This window comes from Oncorhynchus mykiss, chromosome 24 (assembly GCF_057628025.1).
Source record: "Oncorhynchus mykiss isolate SJ-2025 chromosome 24, ASM5762802v1, whole genome shotgun sequence".
Taxonomy (NCBI): Eukaryota; Metazoa; Chordata; class Actinopteri; order Salmoniformes; family Salmonidae; genus Oncorhynchus; species Oncorhynchus mykiss.
Genome location: NC_143045.1, coordinates 10,066,064 through 10,092,500, shown reverse-complemented (window position 1 = coordinate 10,092,500; position 26,437 = coordinate 10,066,064). Strand labels below are relative to the sequence as shown.

The window sequence follows — 26,437 nt, the reverse complement described above, 5'->3', positions numbered from 1 at the left end:
TGAGAAAAGAGAGATGAATGAGAGAGAGAGAGAGAGAGAGAGAGCGTAAAGAAAGAGAGGAATTCCAAATCACAGACACAAATAGTTTGCGTGGGTGTGTGTGTTTTTGTATGTGGCTGTGTGTGAACTGTAGAAAATGGAAGACTGATGTGTCTGTGTGTATGTGCGTGTGTGTGTGCGTGCGTGCGTGCGTGCGTGCCTGCCTGCAGGAGTGTTAGAGAGTATGTCTATGCCTGTATCCTGGTCTGACTGGGTGTAAGACATGAATAGGTGTTCTCTACCATTCTCCCCCTAAAGTCCTGGGCTCATTCAGTTGAAAACAAAGCCAATGATCTTCACTTGACGCAAACAGAGACCCCTAGGAGAACTGTCCAAAACCATCCTGTTGAGCGGCTAGATCTGCCTAGCATTGCCAAACACCCCCCTTCACATCAGTTTATTGTGACTACAGGTGAAAGTTTAAGGTCCAAGTCATGACATTTGGCAGCACACTCCTCCAGCTTGCTTTGAGCCCGGATGTACTTTAGATAGATAGATGTTGGGCCTATGCTGCTAAGCTGCAAACGCGTGATAAGCTATGACAATTAAATCAACTATTTCTTCTCCGCCCATTTATAATGAACCGTGTTTATTATGAAAACGGAACTTAAAAACTTCACTATGAAAATGGCACTTAAAATTCTACTTTGATGAAAAGCTAAATATTTCTGGTGCCATGCTTTAATTTATTGTGTTGACTGTGTGCCAGCAACACTGAAAGACAATGCATATCATTACTTTCCAACATATTCTAGTTCTGAATAAAAGGCGTACAACCCTAGGGCTATCTAGTACCAGGATTTGGGAGCAACATAACAGTGCAGTGGTCTGTGAGCCTCACACTCATACATTTCTGGTGAAAAGTTATTTGCATTGAACCGCATTACTTTGGGTTTGTCTCAACAATTGTATTTCCTTAAATTATTGGGAAAGCAACTACATTATGCTGAAAGCAAACCACAACAGTGACGGAGAGGGCTTCCAGCTACAGGAGGTTGCTGAGGGGAGACAGCTACTAATAATGTCTGGAATGGTGTGAATGGAATAGTATCAAGAACATCCATGTGTTGGATACCATCCCATTTATTCCAGCCATTACTATGTGCTTGTCCACCCCAATTAAGTTGCCACCAACCCTCTCACTCACAGACACACAGACACACACACACACACACACACACACACACACACTGCCAGGAGGGAGCTGAGGGCCAGCAGCATACAACTCATCTCAGAATGAATCAGATGGGACTGGGTAGGTCAACTCTAATCCTGGTCACATTAGCATGGAATCACCCAAATTCCACTCATGTTTGAGCCTCGTACTGCAGCAAGGAATGACCACCTAGCCAAAAGAGCCCTTATATTTCTGATGACATGTTTCCTTGAACAGAGTGGTTCAAGTGTACGCGTCTGTTGGCAAGCCAGTATTTTGGAAAGACCTTTCGTAAGGGAACTGGAAGGCAGATTTGAGACACTACAGAGAGCAAAGCACAAACCACCAGTGAGGAAAGACTCAGCATCACGTAGCGACACAACTGCAGTTGGGAACTAAATGCTCATTTGCATGCCCATGCATTATTCATGAGCATCATTTACCACTGTGCGAAATGTTACATTTATTTTGTGAATACTAATTTATGTTAAGCAGTTGATTTTGGGAGAACTTGGGGAGAACGGCACAAATGGCACTGCAACATTTATTTGATTTTGTCTACACTACTTTCTAAGTGCTTCCAAATGGAAAAGGCTCGGCTTTATCTTTCTCAAACACATGGAGCCAATCTTCTTGTCGGGCCATTGTCTGATTTCGATGATGAGGGGTCAATATATAATTAGCCCAGCTTGTTCTTTAAGACTCTTAGTGGGAAGATAATGAACAAATGACTGAGCTAAATCACCACCCACCTTTCTCATTATTTTGGTCATATCAGCAGCTAGAGGGCCAACCACAATGAAAACAACCACATGCCTACATATACGGACGGAGGTCTTCAGGGAAACATTTTCACCTCAGCGAAAGACCACTCTTTGATAAACCTCAAAACCATTTTACAAATACCATTCCCATTTGTGCAGGCTGGCCATATCATGCTGATCAGCGCATCAGATAAACAAATCCATTTTATTGAATCATAGACCACACGTTATTCCAGCGTGGCTTCTAATTTCCTGATTCTTTATGGATAGGTCAAATGGCGTTGCCTTGGGACAAGGACACTCAGGTTACACTCCGGTTACATCACCCTTAGAACATCCCATGATGCACCACGTTGTGGTCACAAAGGCCTGGAGGGGAGCTGTGAGTGATGATGGGTGAGAGTCACACAACAACAAGTGTGGCTCTTCTTACTCTGTGGCTGGGTGGTGCGTATGGTGTGTGTGTGTGGTGTGGTGTGGTGTGTGTGTGGGGTTAAACCTCCAGTGACAGTGGACAGGTCTGAGATCATCTGCAGTGCCAGATGCGGAGGTCTCTCTCTGTGATCCCTGGGGGGGAGCACTTAATCCCCTTCTACGAGCAGCCCTCTACATGTGTCACACCCGCTGCAGGGGCTGAACCTGAGCCACCCTGACAAGGGCCTGTCACATCTCACAGGTCACAGCCTTCTCAGGGACAGCCTGGAGAATGTCAGCAAGAGCAGTGGGGAGCAGTGAGCCCTCCATGAACATGCAAGTCAGGGACCTTGGGATTGTGAGCCTAGTTCTGGGAAGTGCTCTACTTCAATCTCAGGGCTGACAGAGGTGGGGACTCTGGAGTGTGTAGCATGCTGAGCTGTGGTGGACAGGGATGAGTAGTGTATTATTGAGACCTAGTCCAAGTCACTCATAGTATAGAGAATGTCAGGGACAGACTGGGACCAGAAATACGCCCGGGCATCTCTAACACACCGGACATTTTTTCCCCTCGAGGCCCCCACCCGGCCCTTTTTTTCCCCTCGAGGCCCCCACACCGGCCCTTTTCTCCCCTCGAGGAACCCACACCGGCCCTTTTCTCCCCTCGAGGCCCCCACACCGGCCCTTTTTTCCCCTCGAGGCCCCCACACCGGCCCTTTTTTCCCCTCGAGGCCCCCACACCGGCCCTTTATTTCACTCGAGGCCCCCACACCGGCCCTTTATTTCACTTGAGGCCCCCACACCGGCCCTTTATTTCACTCGAGGCCCCCACACCGGCCCTTTTTTCCCCTCAAGGCCCCCACACCGGCCCTTTATTTCACTCGAGGCCCCCACACCGGCCCTTTATTTCACTCGAGGCCCCCACACCGGCCCTTTATTTCACTCGAGGCCCCCACACCGGCCCTTATTTTCACTCGAGGCCTCCACACCGGCGCTTATTTTCACTCGAGGCCCCCACACCGGCCCTTTATTTCACTCGAGGCCTCCACACCGGCCCTTTATTTCACTCGAGGCCCCCACACCGGCCCTTATTTTCACTCGAGGCCCCCACACCGGCCCTTTATTTCACTCGAGGCCCCCACACCGGCCCTTATTTTCACTCGAGGCCCCCACACCGGCCCTTTATTTCACTCGAGGCCTCCACACCGGCCCTTATTTTCACTCGAGGCCCCCACACCGGCCCATATTTTCACTCGAGGCCCCCACACCGGCCCTTTATTTCACTCGAGGCCCCCACACCGGCCCTTTATTTCACTCGAGGCCCCCACACCGGCCCTTTTTTCCCCTCGAGGCCCCCACACCGGCCCTTTATTTCACTCGAGGCCTCCACACCGGCCCTTATTTTCACTCGAGGCCCCCACACCGGCCCTTTTTCCCCTCGAGGCCCCCACACCGGCCCTTTTTCCCCTCGAGGCCCCCACACGGCCCTTTTTTCCCCTCGAGGCCCCCACACCGGCCCTTTATTTCACTCGAGGCCCCCACACCGGCCCTTTTTTCCCCTCGAGGCCCCCACACCGGCCCTTTATTTCACTCGAGGCCCCCACACCGGCCCTTTATTTCACTCGAGGCCCCCACACCGGCCCTTTTTTCCCCTCGAGGCCCCCACACCGGCCCTTTATTTCACTCGAGGCCCCCACACCGGCCCTTTATTTCACTTGAGGCCCCCACACCGGCCCTTTATTTCACTCGAGGCCCCCACACCGGCCCTTTTTTCCCCTCGAGGCCCCCACACCGGCCCTTTATTTCACTCGAGGCCCCCACACCGGCCCTTTATTTCACTTGAGGCCCCCACACCGGCCCTTTATTTCACTCGAGGCCCCCACACCGGCCCTTATTTTCACTCGAGGCCTCCACACCGGCGCTTATTTTCACTCGAGGCCCCCACACCGGCCCTTTATTTCACTCGAGGCCTCCACACCGGCCCTTTATTTCACTCGAGGCCCCCACACCGGCCCTTATTTTCACTCGAGGCCCCACACCGGCCCTTTATTTCACTCGAGGCCCCCACACCGGCCCTTATTTTCACTCGAGGCCCCCACACCGGCCCTTTATTTCACTCGAGGCCTCCACACCGGCCCTTATTTTCACTCGAGGCCCCCACACCGGCCCATATTTTCACTCGAGGCCCCCACACCGGCCCTTTATTTCACTCGAGGCCCCCACACCGGCCCTTTATTTCACTCGAGGCCCCCACACCGGCCCTTTTTTCCCCTCGAGGCCCCCACACCGGCCCTTTTTTCCCCTCGAGGCCCCCACACCGGCCCTTTATTTCACTCGAGGCCTCCACACCGGCCCTTATTTTCACTCGAGGCCCCCACACCGGCCCTTTTTCCCCTCGAGGCCCCCACACCGGCCCTTTTTCCCCTCGAGGCCCCCACACCGGCCATTTTTCCCCTCGAGGCCCCCACACCGGCCCTTTTTCCCCTCGAGGCCCCCACACCGGCCCTTTTTCCCCTCGAGGCCTCCACACCGGCCCTTTTCTCCCCTCGAGGCCCCCACACTGGCCCTTTTCTCCCCTCGAGGCCCCCACACCGGCCCTTTTTTCCCCTCGAGGCCCCCACACCGGCCCTTTTTTCCCCTCGAGGCCCCCACACCGGCCCTTTATTTCACTCGAGGCCCCCACACCGGCCCTTTATTTCACTCGAGGCCCCCACACCGGCCCTTTTTTCCCCTCGAGGCCCCCACACCGGCCCTTTTTTCCCCTCGAGGCCCCCACACCGGCCCTTTATTTCACTCGAGGCCCCCACACCGGCCCTTTATTTCACTCGAGGCCCCCACACCGGCCCTTATTTTCACTCGAGGCCTCCACACCGGCCCTTATTTTCACTCGAGGCCCCCACACCGGCCCTTTATTTCACTCGAGGCCTCCACACCGGCCCTTTATTTCACTCGAGGCCCCCACACCGGCCCTTATTTTCACTCTAGGCCCCCACACCGGCCCTTTATTTCACTCGAGGCCTCCACACCGGCCCTTATTTTCACTCGAGGCCCCCACACCGGCCCTTTATTTCACTCGAGGCCCCCACACCGGCCCTTTATTTCACTCGAGGCCCCCACACCGGCCCTTATTTTCACTCGAGGCCCCCACACCGGCCCTTTATTTCACTCGAGGCCCCCACACCGGCCCTTTATTTCACTCGAGGCCCCCACACCGGCCCTTTATTTCACTCGAGGCCTCCACACCGGCCCTTATTTTCACTCGAGGCCCCCACACCGGCCCTTTTTCCCCTCGAGGCCCCCACACCGGCCCTTTTTCCCCTCGAGGCCCCCACACCGGCCCTTTTTCCCCTCGAGGCCTCCACACCGGCCCTTTTCCCCCATTTAGTCCCCCATCATTATCGGAATCATTTGAATTTTGTAAAATAAATACATTTTTTTTTAAATGTATGGGAAGAGAGAGACACTGTTAAATATTGAATGGCTAGGATGTTGTTTAAGACGAAATCTTAATCTAATCTGATTTTAACACCCCTGTCTGAGCATATGGTTAAGTGGTTTGACCAGATGTTTACTAGTGTGTAGTACATTTAACATTTTCACATTTTAGTCATTTAGCAGACACTCTTATCAAGAGCGACTTACAATTAGTGCATTCATCTTAAGATAGCTAGGTGAGACAACAACACATCGTATCAAGTACATTTTCCCTCAGCAAAGTACACCACAAGATGCAAGCCCATTTGGCACAATTGCATGTGCAAGAACACGTCTGGATGTTGGGAGGGGAAAGCTATCCTCCCTGCTTGTCCAGGTGTGTGAGTTCTCATCAGTAGAACAGAGGTTGATCCAGGCCACACCCCTGCAGCATTAAATTAGTGCCAAAAGGCATTATGTCAGGGGTGGGAAATTCAAATGCATATTTTAACATTAATTAACCGTGCTCGGCTCTTGAACTATCCAATGATGTGAGTGATCACACATTTAATGAGATCTCTTATTTGCATACTTAAACATAGACGACCCTGCCCCCCCCCCCCCCCCGTCTCTTTTTCCCTCAAAAAGCCATTTACCACCGATGTCTGTGAGTGGCTTCCCATAGCCCAAAGCGTGTAATATGAGGAGCACCAAAGGGCATGTATATTTCATACTTGTCTGACTTCTATTTTGGTGGTCCGGGAAGCGTGCACTGAAAGATTCCTTGCTTGACCAAAAATTCTACTTTTGTCGCAGCATTCTCAGTGTGCTGCCCTCCCCCCCCCGCCAGTGACCTTTACAGATACACCTTAGAAATAAACACTGGTGGGGAGGAGACACACTGAGGCAGAGCACAGGCCCAGAACAAACAGGCGCTGTGTGCCTTGCTCTATTGATCTCATCCCCCACAAACAGACAGACAGTCCAGCATTGTTCTGCTTACCAGTCAATATCAGGGACAACAACATCCCACGTCCTCAATGAATACAACTATTGGCATAAAATGCAATAGCTGACCTTCCTTCTAATCCCAATGTGTGTAAAACGTGGACATCTCTAAAATATCTGAATAGACAGTACATAATATTGCTAGGCCTGCATTTTCCCTGTATCTGCATCTTTTCACGAGGGACAAATAGGTGAAGGGCTAGAATCTGGGAGGGAGACAACAGACTAATGTCATGGTTTCTGTCGGGAACTATGGAAAGCAAAGAGTGGCGATCCCAGACCGTGCAGGGAGAGCTGAAATAGGAAAGGACAGTGCTTTCATCCAATCATCTTTCATCCATCATTTTAAGTCATGTAACGAAACGTTGTGCTCTCTGTTATACTCTGCTAGAATAATGAAGAGGCACTCCTCTGACAAGTCAGAAAGAATAACATCAATCTTGACTCTGATGGAAAATGGGGGGGGGTCCCCTGCGTTTTTTTTCTCATTTCTCCATCTACCCTTCCATTGCATCTGCTTAGAAGCAAACATTCCAATTATAAACCAATTATCTGCTTGGTAACAAACGATCAGGCAACAATACGAGAGCTAAAAATGAGTGAGGAACCTCTGAATATCCCACCTCAGCCGACCTTGTTGAACGAAGTAGAACACTAATCAATGTAGACGCCTCCAGGCTGCATTCTATTACCTATCAAATGCACACCTTTATGGTGGAATACAAATGCACACCTTTATGGTGGAATACAAATGCACACCTTTATGGTGGAATACAAATGCACACCTTTATGGTGGAATACAAATGCAGTCGCATGAAAACGCACTGCTCTTCGTTATGCATTATTCAAAATGCTAGATGTTAACATTCATTGAGCATTTCTAAGCCTCGCGTTTAAAGGGGCATTCCGGGATTCAAAAAACAACACAGATTCACCCCGCCACTTGTTGTGGTAAACAGCTGAGGGATTGGGCTGGAAAAATATGTAACCACTGTCAAAATCATAGCGCTATTGACGCAAGGGCAGACCATCGATGAGATCAAAATTATAGTTTTAACCATGTTTTGAAGCTATACAATGTTTGCTTACAAATACATTGTTTACAAACAAAGTAGTAAAACAAGAATATATTTTGGGTTCTAAAAGGTTCCAACAGTTATACTAAGACATTTATAAGTTATATTGTTAAAGAATCACTGGCAATACATCATTACCCTTAAAGTCCAAAAATGGAAGCACTAATCCCGTGTTGCCCTTTTAAGAGGGACTCCCACAAAGGTTTGAGTGGCAGTTTGATAGCAAAACATTAACATTTCAAAATGGAGTATTGGAAAATATACTTATTGTGATAATTGGTTGTAATGGTTCGATTTTCGAGCAATCACAACAACATCTTGGTTTAATTATCGCAATCCGTTAGAGGGCTTTCACTTGAAATACATTGCATTGGCAGATCATTCAGTTCTGTGCTTGAATGAAGGGGGAGAGTGAGAAGCTGCAGGTGTGCCTCAGTCATTTACAGGTGCTCCTCGAGCATGCACAACTCAATGAGATGACTAGCACCTTCGGAGACCAAGGCAAACCAACCGTTTACAGGTGCTCCTCGAGCATGCACAACTCAATGAGATGACTAGCACCTTCGGAGACCAAGGCAAACCAACCGTGTTGACCACATCCACAGGGAGACAACAACATTAAGCAACGGGACGTCATTCATCGCCCTCTCTTCTGGTCTACCATCTTTCTCTCAGCAATAATAAGCATCCTCTATAACTGAAAGAAACCTAACCTAAAGAATTGACTGGAGGATTACAAATAAAATCATCCTAAAACATGGAGCAACAAGGATGAATGCCACATGTTTTGATTTTAAACACAGGAACACTCTCCCAACCTCATCCCTCCCCTGCATGTCTGAGACCACCGATATAGTGATAAGCAACAATGATGAAATGCTGCCCTTTGATGAGAATGAAATGCTGCTGGGTGCTTATTGGCTCTTACCTGATGGATTGAGCAGTCGCCAGGTGATTGATGGATCTGGCCTCCCATTGGCTAGACAACTCAATGTCACGTTGCTGCCTTCGTTCGCGGTGATGTCTTCCGAAACTTTGTAAATGTTTGCCGGAACTGTAAGAGAAAGTGGCAGATATGAATGATTCTAATGTAAGTAGAAGCATTTTCTACAGTAGGGTTTGAGTCTTCCTAAGAACTGTGTAATGGATTTTCTTTGGCAAGAATTGCAACCACAATGCAGTATTACAGTGAATGAAGTGCATGGTTGATGAATTATGCAAATACTACTTTATTATGTGAGGCAAATACGTTTGTTGCTGTGGCATAGGCTACATGTCCATTTTTCAGTATAGTTGAATGCAAAAGTATTGCCATGTTAGTTCAACAAGTGAAAAGGAAAGTTGAGAAGCAACTTCAAAGGGGAAATAGTTTCTGGAGCTCAACCCAATCCATTACCCACCAAAAGATGAAATGAACTGAAACGCTAGGTGTATGACTTTGACTGATGTTAAAAGAAAGCCAAACGTTTTTCATCTGAATGTGATGTTTAATCGGCCTTCTACCTCTCAATTCTGATTTACTCTGTACCTAAACAAATCAAACAGAATGACGTTTTACTCAGATAAAACTGTTCTAACAAATTAAGAAAGCGAGGTGCACTCCATTTTCAGATTGGTCAGCAAAAAAAAAAAAGCGGGCATACATACATCATTGTGAATTTCAAAACTGTGGATGGATGGAGGCGAGGTGTTTGTGTACGCATATCTTTGCTAGAAACTATTGATCAATGACTTGCAAATGAGGAATGGGGCAAAACACAGAGAGAGTCATACAGAAACAGAAATACGTATTATTTTAAAAGTTGAACAAGTAGCTCAATGCTTTAAAATGCACATATACTGCCTATGTCCACCTACCATTCTCAGGTATAATAAATATGTTCTATAGCATTCTCACGTGTCACCTAAAATAAGCCGTGTTGCTGTCAAGGTGACTCAAACTTGTAGTTGCTGTGCTGTTTCATATTTGACAACAGGGAAAACGTGTTATATATGTTGTCAGGTATGACAGAGGATGAATCAATAAGTCAGTGCTCCTCTGGATTTGTCCCCTCCCCCCCAAAAGGTCTGTTTTTATACTGATAGTGACCATGTAACTGAGCTGATGCTTTATACACTCATCGAGATTCCCTCTCCTTGGCCAGCACAGCCTGTCACTTTAATGACATCTGACAACATGGATATTTTATTGCCAAACAACATTAAATGAAGCCGTACAGAGTTATTGCGTGAGTCAAATGGCCACAGAAAGTGAAGATGTGTTTTCGATACGGGAAAGATTGAAGTGACATGGAATTCAATAGCTTTTTCGCAAAGAAGCAGGCTGGAAATATCCATGCTCTGATTGGCTGAATGAGGACCCGGGCATTAATCCACACCAGGCCAGCGGCAAAGATAAAAATTAGTTTGAGAGGAAACAGCTCCCAGACAGATAACCCTGTCGCGTTCTAAACAGAAATAGTCTAGGCGGTTCATGAGTCAAATGAATAAAGAGTCTAAACCATTTCAACATAGTGGCTATAGCTCCCAGCAAGGATTGTAATCTTAGTCATGGGTCAACCTTCAAGGAACAGTATTTGAAAGGGCAGTTCTTTGAAAAACTCTTTCCCTGACTGCTCAGGATTCTACAGCAATGTACAAGGGACTGTGTGAGGTTGATCTTGCACACGTAGCATAGAGAAATAATTTGCCGTTCTGTGGTTGGATGGTGGGAACAACTGCAGCTTTATCTACTACCAAAATATTTATTTTTCTTTTCAAGTAACACGTCAATCATTTCATCTATGGGCTGAGAGAAGAAAGTAGGCCTTTTTTTCCTTAATGTTTTATTTGAGAATTTTCACACTTCAAATTATTTTCAATATTTTTTCTCTTCAAACTCGTCAGCATAATCCTATCTCGACTCAGTTCATCATACCACAGCTTTAGTGATCCTAAAAAAAAAAAAAAACGGATAGAAAATGTATTGCGCAAATACATTGACCTTCGTTTCAACTTTGAATATAAATCTTCAAAGCCTTAGAAGCATGAGAAACTACAACATAATTAGAAGAAGCTTGTTGTATCCATGTGATAATATAACCTGACATTTAGCTAAAGGCTTTTCCTGGATTCCTGACGAGCCAAACCAACCAGGGAGGTAGCAATGATCAAAGAACCCAGAATGGTTTACCTCAGAGAGGCATAAAGAAACCCAGCTGCACCTCCAGTGTCATAGATGTCCTGATCAATGTGTTTACTGTCAAGTCACAGCCTTTTAATCTAGCTATGACTCATCTTTAGCTGAATATGGTCGCAGAGAGAGGGATACACACACAGAAAATGGAACAGAATTCACTTGGTAGCTGATTAAGATTCTCACTATCGCACACTGCCTGGCACATGCACGCACGCACGTACAAGCATTTCAAGGTACCATGCATGAAATTAGCCAGTTGAAAGAGGGAGTACGACAACAACAGGTATTCCCAGCCAAAATGTCTCATACCTGCATTGTGAAATGTCTCAAAATACACTGAACATGTAAAGTGTTGGCCCCGTGTTTCATGAGCTGAAATAAAAGCTCCAAGAAATGTTCCATACACACAAAAAGCTTATTTGTGCACAAGTGTATTTACATCCCTGTTAGTGAGCATTTCTCCTTTGATAAAATAATCCAGCCACCTGACAGATGTGGCATATCAAGAAGCTGATTAAACACCATACCCATTACACAGGTGCACCTTGTGCTGGGGACAATAAAAGGCCACTCTAAAATGTTCAGTTTTGTCACACAACACAATACGACAGATGTCGCAAGTTTTGAGGGAGTGTGTAATTGGCATGCTGACTGCAGGAATGTCCACCAGAGCTGTTGCCAGAGAATTGAATGTACATTTCCCGACCAATGTCATCTTAGAGAATTTGGCGGTACTTCCAATCGGCCTCACAACCGCATAGCACGTGTATGGCGTTGTGGGGGTGAGCCGTTTGCTGATATCACCATTGTGAACAGAGTGCCACATGGTGGCGGTGGAGTTATGGTATGGGCCGTATTAAGCTATGGACAACAAACACAAATGCATTTTATTGATGGCAATTTGAATGCCCAGAAATACCGTGACGAGATCCTGAGGCCCATTGTGAGGCCCATTTTTTTTTTTTAAGGTATCTGTGACCATCTGTGACCATATCCGTATTCCCAGTTATGTGAAATCCATAGATTAGGGCCTAATGAATTTATTTCAAGTGACTGATTTCCTCAAATGAACTGTAACTCAGTAAAATCTTTGAAATGGTTGCATTTTGCATTTATATTTTTGTTCAGTATACATGCTATTCATGTAAAATGTTAATAACATTAAAGAATGCGGGTATATCATGCCAGGAACGGTGGCCTTCCTACAAAATGAGACACATAAAGATATATCTGTTCTGAAAGTCCCTTTCTGATACGATCAGTCGAAACAGAAGTCTGGGTTCGTCTGCTATCAAGTAGAGCGCCACACTTTTACGTACTCCATAGTCAAATCAATAAAAACAATCGTAGTGCAGTATACAATTACATCCAGCTAAAACAGAGATGATGTATACTGTATACTTATACTTCATTGTACACCTGTAACACCAGAGCTTTTTAAATGACTCTACTACCACACCAACTGACCTCTGTGGATCGCTCCTTCTCTTTCTTCACCCACGCCACCCAGCCACTTTCAGACGTGACATTTGGACCACTGATGTCACGGGCCTAATTGTTTTCGAGGCAATTACGTTTCCGTAATTTGAATCATTAAAACATAATCACCGGAATGCGCTCGCAGCATTGACTTCTGCTTGTAGCACCAGTTGCCAATTACTTTCCTTGGTGTGCAACACGGCTGTTGCACTAGGAACTTCTCACAGGAGACAGAACAATCTCCCGAATGTTGTGACACCTCTGAAATGTAACAACATCACCTCAAACAAGCTCATGACTGGCTGATGGGCGCCTTCCCAAACCTTGACCCAAAGAGGCAATCTGTTACCACCGGAAACAGTTGAGAATGACAGCCCGGCAATCTTGTCCATTCAAGGGCTTTAAAGGAGAGGCAACCATCAATTTAGTGGGCGTCTTCAGAATTGGGCCCGCTAAGGTCATAGGGAAGAAAAATTATTGATGCATAAGCCTACACTCTTTTTTGACAAGCACAAAGGACATAACACACACAAACTCTCTTGAACACCGTCATTGTGAGTCTGCTTGAGTAAGGCAGCATTGAAATGGGAAAAGACGAAATGAATCAAAATGTTAATGAGATAATCCTCTTATTAACAGATTCTGTCATTAGAAAAATACTGTTTACAGGGAAGTAGGTCCTTGTGATCTGACTCATCGTTAGTTTGTCTGCTTTTGTAAGCATATACTTATTGTTGCTTACTTTCAATATCCCGAAACCTATGTGACCCATTGATCCTAGTCTCTTTGAATTCTTCATGGCGTCAATGTGAGTTACCACTATGACAAATTTGTATTTCACTTAATACGAACAAAAAGATTTTGCCAGTTTCCTCATAATAACAAACACAGAAGCGATGCCAACATGTTTAAATCAGAGACCTCGGGGCGGGTTTTCTCTGCAGTGGCGGGCGTCTCTCAGGCTGCCACTGCAGAGCTGAAAGAGATGGCACACTTTTAACAGGATACTGCAGTGCACAGAGCCACCGAGCAGTGGGAGCCTCGACCCCTTTCATTGTGCACTTCTGGCAGGAATTCTGGAGCTGTTGCTCCACCAACATAATCGTAGCCAGCAGCACTCCATGATCTAAACTAAAGCTCTCTCTGAACTTTCAAAGGAAAGAGAAGATATCAAATAGACTAATGCTCATTGAAGACCCTTTGGAGCAAGGCTTTCTGTGGATGTGGAGAAACATTTGGAGGTAGTTCCTGCTGGCCAGATTAAGCTCTACTCGAGGGCAAATCCCTGACGAATTCAAATGTAGCTTTTTTTTCCTTTAGAGATGTTCCACTGGAGGGCAGAGACTCATAAATCATACAAACAAATAATTGGTGTTTGTGTTGAAAGGAGAAAACAATAGGAAGGGTAAAGGTAGAGGCAGCATCTCTAACAAGCCGACCAAAGCCCCAGCATAGAGAAATGCATCGGCGCCCAATGAGCAGAACTTCACCTTGTGATTTTTTTTGTGTGCTTTTTATAAGTTCTTCAAGCTATACTTCTTATCTCAAGTAAACTCAAATAAATTTACTGCCAGTTCAGGGCAATATGTACTTTTACCTTGGCGATCATCAGCATCGTTCAGGATGGTGTGCCAAAAACCCCCAGATTCAATTTGTATTCAACACATATCATGATTTAGTGCCTTATAAAACGGAACGAGATGATAAGAAAACAAAGAGAGGAGAAGACAACAGCTGGCTGGAGGAGAGACTCTTGGCAGTGACCTTTCCTTTTTTATATGAACTTGGGTTTAACAATCCTTCCTTCTCTCTTGAGCTCGCAGTCGTCCAGCCAATTCCTCATGGGGACTTTCTATAGAGCAGAGCTTTAGTTCACCCCTTATCTGTATGGCTTAAAGTTCTTTCTGGAGAAGGACTTTGTAGAATTACAGCTATTTCCCTAGACTAGCAAACAGCTACCTTTAGCATTGACCACTAGGTTATTAAGATAATTGATCCTATGGAAAATATGTCAATAACACCAGGAGGGCAACTTACAAACACCTTACAAACACAAGTACAATCCAAGTTGAACTGAGGCTGTAACCCTTTGAAAGCTGTACTTGAGAATATTGACTGAATATCGAGTGAATCTATATTTAAATAAGATAATCGTCATGTAATCTTATTGGTCAGTGTGAACATCTGTGAAATTATCGTAAATGGCCACTCTAACAGACAATCCTCCATCCAACCCCCCTCAAGTGGAAACTAGAGAAAAAGGTGTGTTCAGAAGATACTCTGTGGATTCCTATCACTGCTGATAAGACAGAAATTGAAAGACCTATCACAAACCACCTTCTAGATTCAATCAGTTCGGCGTAAACCCACGACATCTGACACCTGCATAGCAGATCATTGTTTTTATTTAGACGATAGTCGTTCCACTGCTTGGCTGGTTCTGACGCCGAACAGATCTTACAACGCCTGGATAGGTATTTTAAGTATCAGCTAACTACATCATATGTTATAGCATTTTGTCAATTGATGACAAAGGAAAGAGCGTTAGCTGTGGATCGCGCCAGATATGTTGGAGGTGTAACTGCGTTAGAGCTGTCAAATCGGTGAGCGGATGCTTGTGTTTCCATTGTCACGAAGCCACACCCCGTCCCACTCGCGTTAGAAGTTCAGAACGAGAAAGTGTAGGCTATATAGAAATACCAACACTCAAAAAAACAAAACAAAAAACAACATTAAACAAAATAATGAGTATTTCTATCTGCCCAATGTAGATTACATCACACATTCCAGTATTTTAATTTGTTAACACGGCTGCGTGGGATTTCTTACTACGCAACTCTGTGCAGCCAACGCAATGTCCACAATAGGTAGGCTATAATGCCTGGAGCCGCTTGTGGATTTGAGAGCTCTAACGCAGTTCCACCTACAACCTCATCCAAAAAAAAAAAAAACTGCAGGTCCCGGCTAGCATGTCTTGATTGAAGCAATGCTCACCTGGCCTTTTGGCTTAATTCATCTACAGCTAAAAGCACTAAGAACGTGGATTCTAGCACTCAAACCAGCAATCAGAGCAGGTAATCAATATTCCTGATTGCTCTCCGTTCTTGTACAATAATGTTGGACGAGGTAAAGTGCAGGCCGTGATGGGAGGGAAAGACTATTAACTTGTCTCTCCAGAGACGAGCCCTTTGGACCCCTTTACTTTACAGCCACTTGGATTAAACAAGCAACGGGATCAAGGTCTTTTTTCATTCAATTTAGAGTCTGATTGATAGACTGTCTTGTCACCATAATGGTAATGGCTTAGAAGGCTTGGGATCAATGCAGTGAGGGGAAACCTCCGTTTTCACACCCATTCTATTGGTGCCACTTTGAAAGTCATCTTTTCCCCTCCCTTCCTCTGTCGTAGGCTTCGTTCAATTGAATATCCCATGCCTATCAAACTGTTTTGCTTTTTTGTGTTTGGTTTGTGCTTACGTGTTGAGCAAGGTAAGGGACCGCTGTTGCGTTACGATGTAAGCATTTGTTAAACATTTAATGCGAACTAACATGCACTGCAAAATTTACGCAACAGCAAAAACATACCTTTTTTTTACCCAGTGGGCAAATAAAATAGCTAAACTAATGTTTTCCAATTCTCAGAATAAGACATGAGAAAGCCAGGGCAGCAATCTGTAAAGAAAGACTGCAAAAACACTGCTTAAGCAGCATTGATTGGACCACCAGTCAATGCAGTTCTTGGTTAGTATGCGGTTCTCTTCTATTTCCATTTCAACTTGATGTAGCAAGAATCAAGTTGAACCAGAATCAACCAGACCCAATGGTACTGACTGAGTGACTGATGTTTCTATCCAGACTATTAGCCTGGACTGAGCTTCATATACTCTGACTGTTAGTACTGAACATCTGTGGTAGTGGGGAGACCAGGGAAATATCTGAAAACCTCCCAGTGTCAAATCTATCTGAACTAACTAAGTCACATCCAAGCTGTTTTGGTTGACTGCCTTAACTGTTGGACTAGCCTACTCCTCTCTGTAATGCCATAGGCAAACATACTTACCAAGTGGTGCACTTCAGAGAGGAGGGGGGGAGTGAGAGAGAGGGAGGGGGAGAGAGTGGGAGGGGGAGAGAGTGGGAGGGGGAGAGAGAGGGAGGGGCAGAGAGGGAGTGGGAGGGAGAGAGTGGGAGGGGGAGAGTGGGAGAGAGGGAGGAGAGGGGGTTGGAGGGAGCGGGAGAGATGGAAGGGGGAGGGAGGGGGAAAGACGAGGGAGGGGAGAAGGGGGAGGGGGAGAGTGGGAGAGAGGGAGAAAGTGGGGGGGGAGAAGGAGGGAGAGAGAGGGAGGGATGGGGGGAGAGAGAGGGAGGGAGGGAGGGAGAGAGAGAGAGGGAGGGAGGGAGGGAGAGAGAGGGAGGGAGGGGGGGAGAGAGAGGGAGGGAGGGAGGGAGGGAGGGAGGGAGGGAGGGAGGGAGGGAGGGAGGGAGGGAGGGGGAGAGAGGGAGGGAGGGAGACTCATAATCATTATGGAATTCCAAAAGGAACAACATATTATCTTGAGTGTTTACAATATTGGCAGAACAACAACTCCTGGAAAACCTTTAACATGCTCTCTGACATTCAGTTGCATCTGGTTTGCCCTCAGGAAAGCCCCAATTCATTGGGGCATGGTTTCTACAAGGTGTTAAAAGCGTTCCACAGGGATGCTGGCCCATGTTGACTCCAATGCTTCCCACAGTTGGGTGAAGTTGGCTTGATGTCCTTTGGGTGATGGACCATTCTTGATACACACTCAACACTGCTGAGCGTGAAAAACCCAGTAGCATTGCAGTTCTTGACTCAAACCGGTGCCACTTGCACCTGCTACCATACCCTCTAAATTGGCAAACATACACAATCCATGTCTCAAGGCTTAAAAACCCTTCTTTAACCTGTCTCCTCCCTTTCATCTACACTGATTGAAGTGGATTTAACAGGTGACATCAATAAGGGATCACAGCTTTCACCTGGATTCACCTGACCAGTCTGTGTCATGGAAAGAGCATGTTCCTAATGTTTTGTACACTCAGTGTATATTCCAGAAGGAGTTTGTAGATTTGCACTCGACATATTGTGTCAGTGTGTCAGACTCAGTGTTCAGAGCAGCCAAAGAACTGTACTGTTGTCTACAGGTTATAATAGGGAATGTACAGTGAACACACATCTTGAGGACTTTAATGTGGAAATGTTATATCAGCTTTTTGGCCAAACAAAACTGCCCTCTAGACAGCTGGAGAACCGAGAACTATTTGAGTTTGTGCTTTCAACTAACACATTTATAAAAAAAATATGCAGAGATGTGCCTAGCATGCCAATGAAACACTAACTCATAACAGGTGCCATTGCTGAGTCTAAGCTCTCTAGCCTACTATATTTGGATATGCTTTGGATGCTAGTCACAAGACTGTTTTCCGGTAATATTCTACAGATGTAGGATCTTAATTTGAGTCAGTTTGCTACAGCAGAAAAATAACCCTGCAGCAACAGGAAATGTGAATAATTATGTGGATTATAATGAATGGATTTTGTTAGGGGTTGATACATTTTCCATTAGGGCAAAGTGGAAATGACTAACTTTAAAACTCAAACAGAGTACAAGTTTGCATTTCCTGATGCGCAGGAACATTCTCAGTAACAAAAGAGGGATCAAATTAAGATCCTACATCTATAGGTAATACTGTACTTCTGACCTTCAGCATTAATGCAATAAACATGGTAAAACTAAAATCTTTCAGAACTGATCATTAGTATTCGTCACTTAACCCCATTTTGTGCATGTGATTATGACTGCAAAAGTGAATGTTAAGTTCAAAACAATGTGATCCTTTCAACATTTTGTGCTGTCAACAAAACAGGTATTTTGGAGTGACAATTATGCTTGGCACTATGAGGCAATGGATGTTAAAGGTCCAAAGCAGCCATTTTTATCTCAATATCAAATCCACTTTTTCTCCCCAATTTCATGATTATGATCTTGTCTCATCGCTGCAACTCGGGAGAGGCGAAAGTCGAGTCATGCGTCCTCCGAAACATGACCTGCCAAACCACTCTTCTGAACCCGGAAGCACTGCGATGCAGTACCTTAAGACCGCCGTGCCACTCGGGAGACCTACTGTAATTGTTTTCAATTAAAAATGGTCAAAATTAAACAAAAATAGCTTCTTAGCAATGAGCAATTTCTCAAGCAAGAATTTAGCTAGGACTGTCTTGGAGTGGTCTGAGTGGAGAGGGGAATAATCCTTATTTTGTTCATTTCAAATAAAGTTACTCGTCTGTAGTGATAATAATATTAGTAATATGTTACATTTGTAAAGCGCTTTTCATTATACAAAAATGATCTCAAAGTGTATGTGATGGGCTGAAGGGAGATGTATATCTGAATGAGCAGAAACAATGGTCAGTATCAGTCAACTAATCCAATAATAGCACAGATCCCTTCAACAAAATGCTACTATTGGGTTGTAGGAGTGAATGATTGACAGGACAAGCTATTCACAGTTTGGGGGCCTAAGTCTGTTCAGTCCTGAGATTGGACCATTGGCCAGCTCTTTCACAGTTGGCAATAAGAGTGGGAGCAAGGCCCTAACAGTGTGAACGACCTGTCTTGAGTGCCCAAAACGAGCATACTGCTGACCTGAGGACTGTTGTAGGGCCGAGACAGCCTGACATATGTGACAGGACTCTATTAAAGCATAGCTGGGGAGAGGATATTTTCAGACCAGTTGCCAGGTGAGACAGAGAGCATGTGGCCAGGTCAGCACTCCATTTTCTAAACATAACATGTAAAGATGTTGGCCATCTATATTACAGAGTCTTGAAAAGTGGAAAAGGGAGAGGCTCTACAGGAATGATGGGACGGACCTCCTCTGAAACATGGCAGCCTTACACCTGAAGCCCGATTGATGAGTCTGAAGTCACGTGTGTCCGTGGGATGGTCCCTATTTAAATGCATAAGGCGCCTCTTCTGCGGAGCAGGAGATGCCTTTTTCCCCACATGGTTTCAGCCAAGTCAGCCAAGGAGAAAACGGAATACTAAATTGTTTCCTTCATTAAAACATCAAGGAGTCCGTTTCGTGAGGGGGGGTTCAAAGGTGACAGACAATATGTGCAGTTGTGGCATTCTGTTCCTCACATACAATTGCTAAAATAATGGGCATGGAGAAGACAGACATTATTTTCTAGGGGGGTGGGTTGGCGGCCGGGAACAGCCACCGATCCACTTGGCAGCTGTACCATTAAAGCCACCCCCAGAAAGACTAGTAACACAATGTGCCTGACAATGGCCCTGGCAATAAGGAGCTTTTGCAGCAAGGAAAGGTGGGTGGGGGAGATGGCTTCCTGAAGAACCACTGAAAGGTTTCAATTGTCCCATGATAATTGGTGAAGGTCAGTTCCTCCTCCTTATGCAGACTTTAAAGTTGAATTTCTTAACCCCCCCTCCCTCTCCGCTGCTCTTTAGAGTGACACACTGCCGTAGTAAGCGTCTCGGTTCACACCATTAAATACCACACCATTGTGATACGGGGCTAAATGTGGGCAAAGCCATTGTGGATCACCACCGTATTGATCGGAGATAAAGGAATAACAATGCAGATCCTATATGATGATGATTGAGATGAAACAACACTTATCTATCATTATCAGCATGGAATTGGGGTTATCGCGAGGGCAGTTTTTATGACCAAATCAATTTGATGTCAACCAATTCCTTTCATTAACTGCCACTTTGATTGACTCAAAATGTGGCATGTGGACTTTGTCTTAATCCTTAGCCAAATAACGACAATCTCATGCATTGAAAGACAGCCGAGGCAACCCAGCAGGAGGTTGCTAATGGTTATTCATATGGTGATGGTAAAGAAAACACAAAATGAGTGTTTTGACCAATTTTGTAAACAAGTAGGGAAGGGATCATCAACTAGATTGAGCTGCGGGACAATTTATTCTGGAGCAGATGGTCGGTCGGGGTGCCGGCACTTATAAAACAAATATTTTTACATAGTAAATTGACCGCAAGAAGCCTAAACAGATATCATATTTGACTAAAACTTAATCATTTCAAACCCTGATTACATTTGGGGACACTTCCCTGCGTTGGGTGCAGTCTTTCGGATGGGATGTTAAAATGGGTGTCCTGACTCTCTGTGGTCATTGAAAATCCCATGGTACTTATTGTAAGAGTAGGGGTGTTCACCCCAGTTATGGATACATTTCCAACCTGGCCACAATCCATCATGGCCACTTAATCATCCCTCTCATTCCTAATTGGCATGTACAGTGCATTCAGAAAGTATTCAGACCCCTTCCCTTTCGCCACATTTTGTTATGTTACTTTATGTTAATGTTTTTTTTCCTTCATCAATCTGCACACAATACCCCATAATGACAAAGCAAAAACAGATTTTTAGAACTTTATGCAAGTGTATAAAAAATAAAAACATAAATATCTTATCTACAAGTTTTCAGACCCTTTGCTACGAAACTCGAAAATGAGCTCAGGTGCATTGTGTTTCCATTGATCATCCTTGAGATGTTTCTACAACTTGATTGGAGTCCACCTGTGGTAAATTCAATTGATTGGGCATGATTTGGAAAGGCACACACCTCTCTATATAAGGTCCTACAGTTGACAGTGCGTCAGAGCAAAAAAACTAAACAAGACATGAGGTTGAATTAATTGTCTGGAGACCCCCCGAGACAGGATTGTGTCGAGGCACAGATCTGGGGAAGGGTACCAAAAATGTCTGCAGCATTGAAGGTCCCCAAGAACACAGTGGCCTCCATAATTTTAAATGGAAGAAGTTTGGAACCAACAAGACTCTTCTTAGAGCTGGCTGCCCACAAAATTGAGCAATAAGGGGAGAAGGGCCTTGGTCAGGGAGGTGACCAAGAACCCGATGGTCACTCTGACAGAACTGCAGAGTTTCTCTGTGGAGACAGGATAACCTTCCACAATGACAACCATCTCTGCAGCACTCCACCAATCAGGACTTTCTGGTAGAGTGGCCATATAGAAGCCACTGCTCAGTAAAATGCACATGACAGCCCACTTGGAGTTTGCCAAAAGTCACCTAAAGGACTCTCAGACTATGACAAACCAGATTCTCTGGTCTGCTGAAATCAAGATTGAACTCATTGGCCTGAATGCCAAGTGTCACTTCTGGAGGAAACCTGGCACCATCGCTACGGTGAAGCATGGTGGTGGCACCATCATGCTGTGGGGATGTTTTTCAGCGGCAGGGACTGGGAGACTAGTCAGGATCAAGGGAAAGATGAACGGAGCAAAGTACAGAGATATCCTTGATGAAAACCTGCTCCAAAGCGCTCAGGACCTCAGACTGGGGCGAAGGTTCACCTTCCAACAGGACAACGACCCTAAGCACACAGCCAAGACAACGCAGGAGTGGCCTCGGGACAAGTATCAATGTCCTGGAGTGTCCCAGCCAGAGCCCGGACTTGAACCCAATCGAACATCTCTGGAGAGACCTGAAAATAGCTGTGCAGCGACGCTCCCCACCCAACCTGACAGAACTTGGGAGGATCTGCAGAGAAGAATGAGATAAACTCCCCAAATACAGGTGTGCCAAGCCTGTATACAGAAAATAGCCAAGTCCATATTATGGCAAAAAAAGCTATCCCATCTGGGACTATATTGTTTTTCAACAGGACAATGCCCCAACACACCTCCAGGCTGTGTAAGGGTTATTTGACCCTTGGAGAGTGATGGAGTGCTGCATCAGATGACTTGGCCTCCACAGTCACCTGACCTCAACCCAACTGAGATGGTTTAGGATGAGTTAGACCGCAGAGTGAACGAAAAGCAGACAACAAGTGCTCAGGTGAAGCTGGTTAAGAGAATGCCATGAGTGTGCAAAGCTGTCATCAAGGAAAAGAGTGGCTACTTTGAAGAATCTCAAATATAACACCTTTGAATGAGTAGGTGTGTCCAAACTTTTGACTGGTACTATATACATATATTTTACATATTTTTTTGCATCTGAAAACCTGGCTTGCGGGCCATCAGCGTTTATAGCAGTATCTATTCACTGCATGGTGGATCTGTGTGCTTGTCTGCTAAGAACCCTGTGTTGCTGCTTAGCGCTCTAATTTAAAGGATTTAGATTTTTGAATAAAGATTGAATAATGCTGACATTAATTTTAAAAGCGACCAAATCAATCCTGAGAAAAATCTGCTGAGAAAGCGGTGCCATTGGCCGCACAAAAAAACAGCTTATTGCTGCAATAGGAGACATCATGGAATCCATTTTATTGACAGATTTCAATGGTCTCAAAACATTCGTCACACGACCAGCATACACACATTGCTCTTGACACACTGTCACTCTCTCATATACCAAGCAAACACTAAAGTCAACCAATGGTGTCGGAGTATCATAGTCACACAGACTTTCAACAGCTCGACATCAACTGCTAGCTCGGGTTTCATTAAAATCAAAAGCGAACGGGCTGGCAAAATCGCCATATTGTGATTCGCGTCATGTGCAATGACCCTGTCCTTTGAGCACCAATGCCTTTAAGCACGCTGCAAGTTCATGGCTTTATTATTCACAGCAAATTTACTCATTTGTTTTCCAATTACACTGGTGTCCCTGCTAGCAGAAAGTGTGTCAGCTTCGGTTACATGAGCATGGTCTCCGCCAGCTAACTAGCAGGAAGAGGCATTGGCTGCTTGCTGCTGGAAACACTTTCATAAAAGAAGGAAGGGTGACTAGCCATTTAACTTGTTTTACTCTGCTTTTGGAGTGTCCTTATGTGTCGTTGAAAGGGACAATACACACAGCGTTTCACTTCGTCTGGCAGACATTTCCGCCCTAAACTATGTGCAAAAAATTCTCTATTCAGCAGTAAATGTGTGTTGGATAATTGAATGGTGTGATGACAATGTGACTTTCTCCTATAGCCAGCCAGAATTCTACTATTACTAACACGGTGGGATGTGATATGCTTTCAATATGACGCCATAGTTTCAGCATGGGGGGAGGAAATGAATACAATGCTTCCCACAGGAAAAAGTAAGCTGGTCCCTGATCCGTTTGAGCTGTCTTGCCAACTCATCTGGTCATTTTGTCACATTGTTATAACAATGACTATAGGAGTTGGCAAGACAGCACAAACAGACCTGAGACCAGGCTAATGTTATCTCATATCCACATAACAGTTGAAGATTAGGACTGAGGACTACTGGAGAGAAAAAGTAATGAATGGTGAAAAACAATGTAGAATCAATTTTTAGCTCTAAATGTCAGTCATGAAATATGTGCAGGTAAATGGAAACACAGGAAGACAATATGAGAAAAACCAATGATAAAGCAGTGTCTAATTGAACCCAATGGGATTCTGATAACAGGGAACAATTTGCTGGAACAGATCCACTTAGAACATGGCACAAGCATCAATTCATGTATTGACCTTTCAGTGCTATTAATAGATCAGCTCTTCATCGCTACGTGAACAGACAGCGTTCTCCTGTAGCTTTTGTGTGGTAAAATGCTATCTTAGGTTATCATCCATCTTCCACCCCTAATCATATCACCATTTGTCTGAGATTCATTTGCAATAGGTGGGTGGTGCTGCCATTAATGGTGCTGTTAGACAGAATATAGACAAAATGATTGCACAAACTATTATTGCACAAACAAATTAACATTAATGGGTTAACTTGAATTTCAGCTTCAGGTTTGATATGCAGCACAAGTGCTGGAAATTGCTTCAGGTGAAACGGCAAGAAACAAGACCTCACAGCGAGGGCCTCAGATCTACATTCTGCTGAGCAGACAGACATCTCCTTGTCTTTCATAATATGTGGACAGTTGATAAGGAGTTCTTGACAGCTAAAGAGAACTCCCTGTCAGCTGTCCAGATAATATGGAAGACAAGGAGATTACAGAGACCCATAGGTGGGCTGCTGGTTGATGGAGGAAGATGGTGGACTGTTAGTCTTGAGACAGGCAGCTACGTACAGTACATGGAGTTAGATTCTAGCTAGAAATATACTTAGTCATGTTACCATACTAGAACTTATTTATTACATGTATAAGGAATGTATATGTTAGGGGTCAATGAAGGGTCAAGAGGAACTAGGTGTGCGGAAAGTTACTGAGAGAAAGTTAATATTCTGTTCAAATATGTTATTGTTGAATATGAATGTTCCTAAGGAGGGAGGCAAAGGGCAACAGTCTAGTGTTAGTTGTTGATAAGGCAGACCAGTTGCTGAGGAACCAGGACCATAAGGGATGTGGAACTCAACTCGAGATAAGGTCAACAGATGAAGAGAGAAGACACTGCTGGGAGGTGGACCCCGAAGACCATCTGATTATAGTCCTATCTCTCTCTCTCTCTCTCTCTCACACACACACACACACACACACACACACGGTCCTAGACTTAGGCAGGGCCATAACAATACTAGGAAGAGGAACCTACTGTGTTTCTGCCTAACTAATGAGGATTGTGTATCTTAGGCATGCAAGGAGTTGACTCTGCCCAGTAGGAGTGTATAAAGATATGTGCTTGTATAAACATGTCTTGTCTTTGCTGCTGTATGACCCAGTGGTGAAAAAACTGGGTTTGAGCTGTTTCTAGTCGTCCATTTGAGTTTTTACTCTGTTCGTTCAGAACCTAATAATGGCCAAGTTACTGAAAACTTTTACTGTAAAACGGGCGTTATAAATACACTTTTTGGATTGATTGATGGATTTATTGGTTGATTGATTGGTTAATTGTGCTAGTGCCTACCTTGGACAATGAGATGTACATTAGAGGTCTTGGACTGCTGTTTGGTCTGGATAGAGCATGTATAGGAGCCCTCGTCGTACACATCCACTTTCTGGATGCGAAGGCTGTACTCCAGCTGGCCCTTGTTCACTAGGTCCACACGTGGGTCCAGCGACCACTTGTCCTCCCCAGCGAAGATAATGTTGGATCGGTTGAGCCAGGCAACTTTGGACACCTTATCATCCACGTAACACCTGGAAGGACAAAAAAGAGAGGAAATTTACCAAGTTACGAATCAGGTTGATTTGAAAACAAGTATGCACCAGATCCGCGTGAAATTAATATTAAAATCTATGTACAATACCAGGCAAAGGTTTGGACACACCCACTCATTCAAGTATTTTTACTATTTTCTACATTGTATAATAATAGTGAAGACATCAAAAATATGAAATAACACATATGGAATCATGTAGTAACCAAAAATTGTTAAACAAATCAAAATATATTTGATATTTGAGATTCCTCAAATTAGCAACCCTTTGCCTTGATGGCAGCTTTGCACACTCTTGGCATTCTCTCAACCAGCTTCATGACGTAGTCACCTGGAATTTAAATTAACAGATTGAATACCAAGTCCATATTATGGCAAGAACAGCTCAAATAAGCAAAGAGAAAAGACAGTCTATCATTACTTTAAGACATGAAGGTCAGTCAATCCGGAAAATGTCAAGAACTTTGAAGGGCAGTCGAAAAACCATCAAGTGCTTTGATGAAACTGGCTCTCATGAGGACTGCCACAGGAAAGGAAGACCCAGAGTTACCTCTGCTGCAGAGGATAAGAGTTACCAGCCTCAGAAATTGCAGCCCAAATAAATGCTTCAGAGTTCAAGTAACAGACACATCTCAACATCAACTGTTCAGAGGAGAATCAGGCCTCCATGGTCAAATTTCTACAAAGAAACCACTACTAAAGGACACCAATAAGAAGACGAGACTTGCTTGGGCCAAGAAACACAGGCAATGTACATTAGACCGGTGGAAATCTGTCCGCTGTGTCTTTGTGAGACGCAGAATAGGTGAACTGATGATTTCCGCATGTGTGGTTCCCACCGTGAAGCACGGAGGAGGTGGTGTGAT

The 26,437-nt window shown here is 44.9% G+C and overlaps 1 protein-coding gene across 3 annotated transcripts in view; it reads right to left on the bottom strand.

Moving 5' to 3' along the window:
• lsamp (limbic system associated membrane protein) overlaps window positions 1-26,437 on the bottom strand; it is a 1,014,422-nt gene that overhangs the window by 16,189 nt on the left and 971,796 nt on the right. For all 3 annotated transcript variants that reach the window (XM_036961793.2, XM_036961792.2, XM_036961791.2), the window contains 2 exons: window positions 25,319-25,551; window positions 8,800-8,925 (listed from right to left, as the gene is read on the bottom strand). In XM_036961793.2, the coding sequence (XP_036817688.1) occupies window positions 8,800-8,925; window positions 25,319-25,551 (359 nt within the window). The remainder of the gene's footprint in view (window positions 1-8,799; window positions 8,926-25,318; window positions 25,552-26,437) is intronic.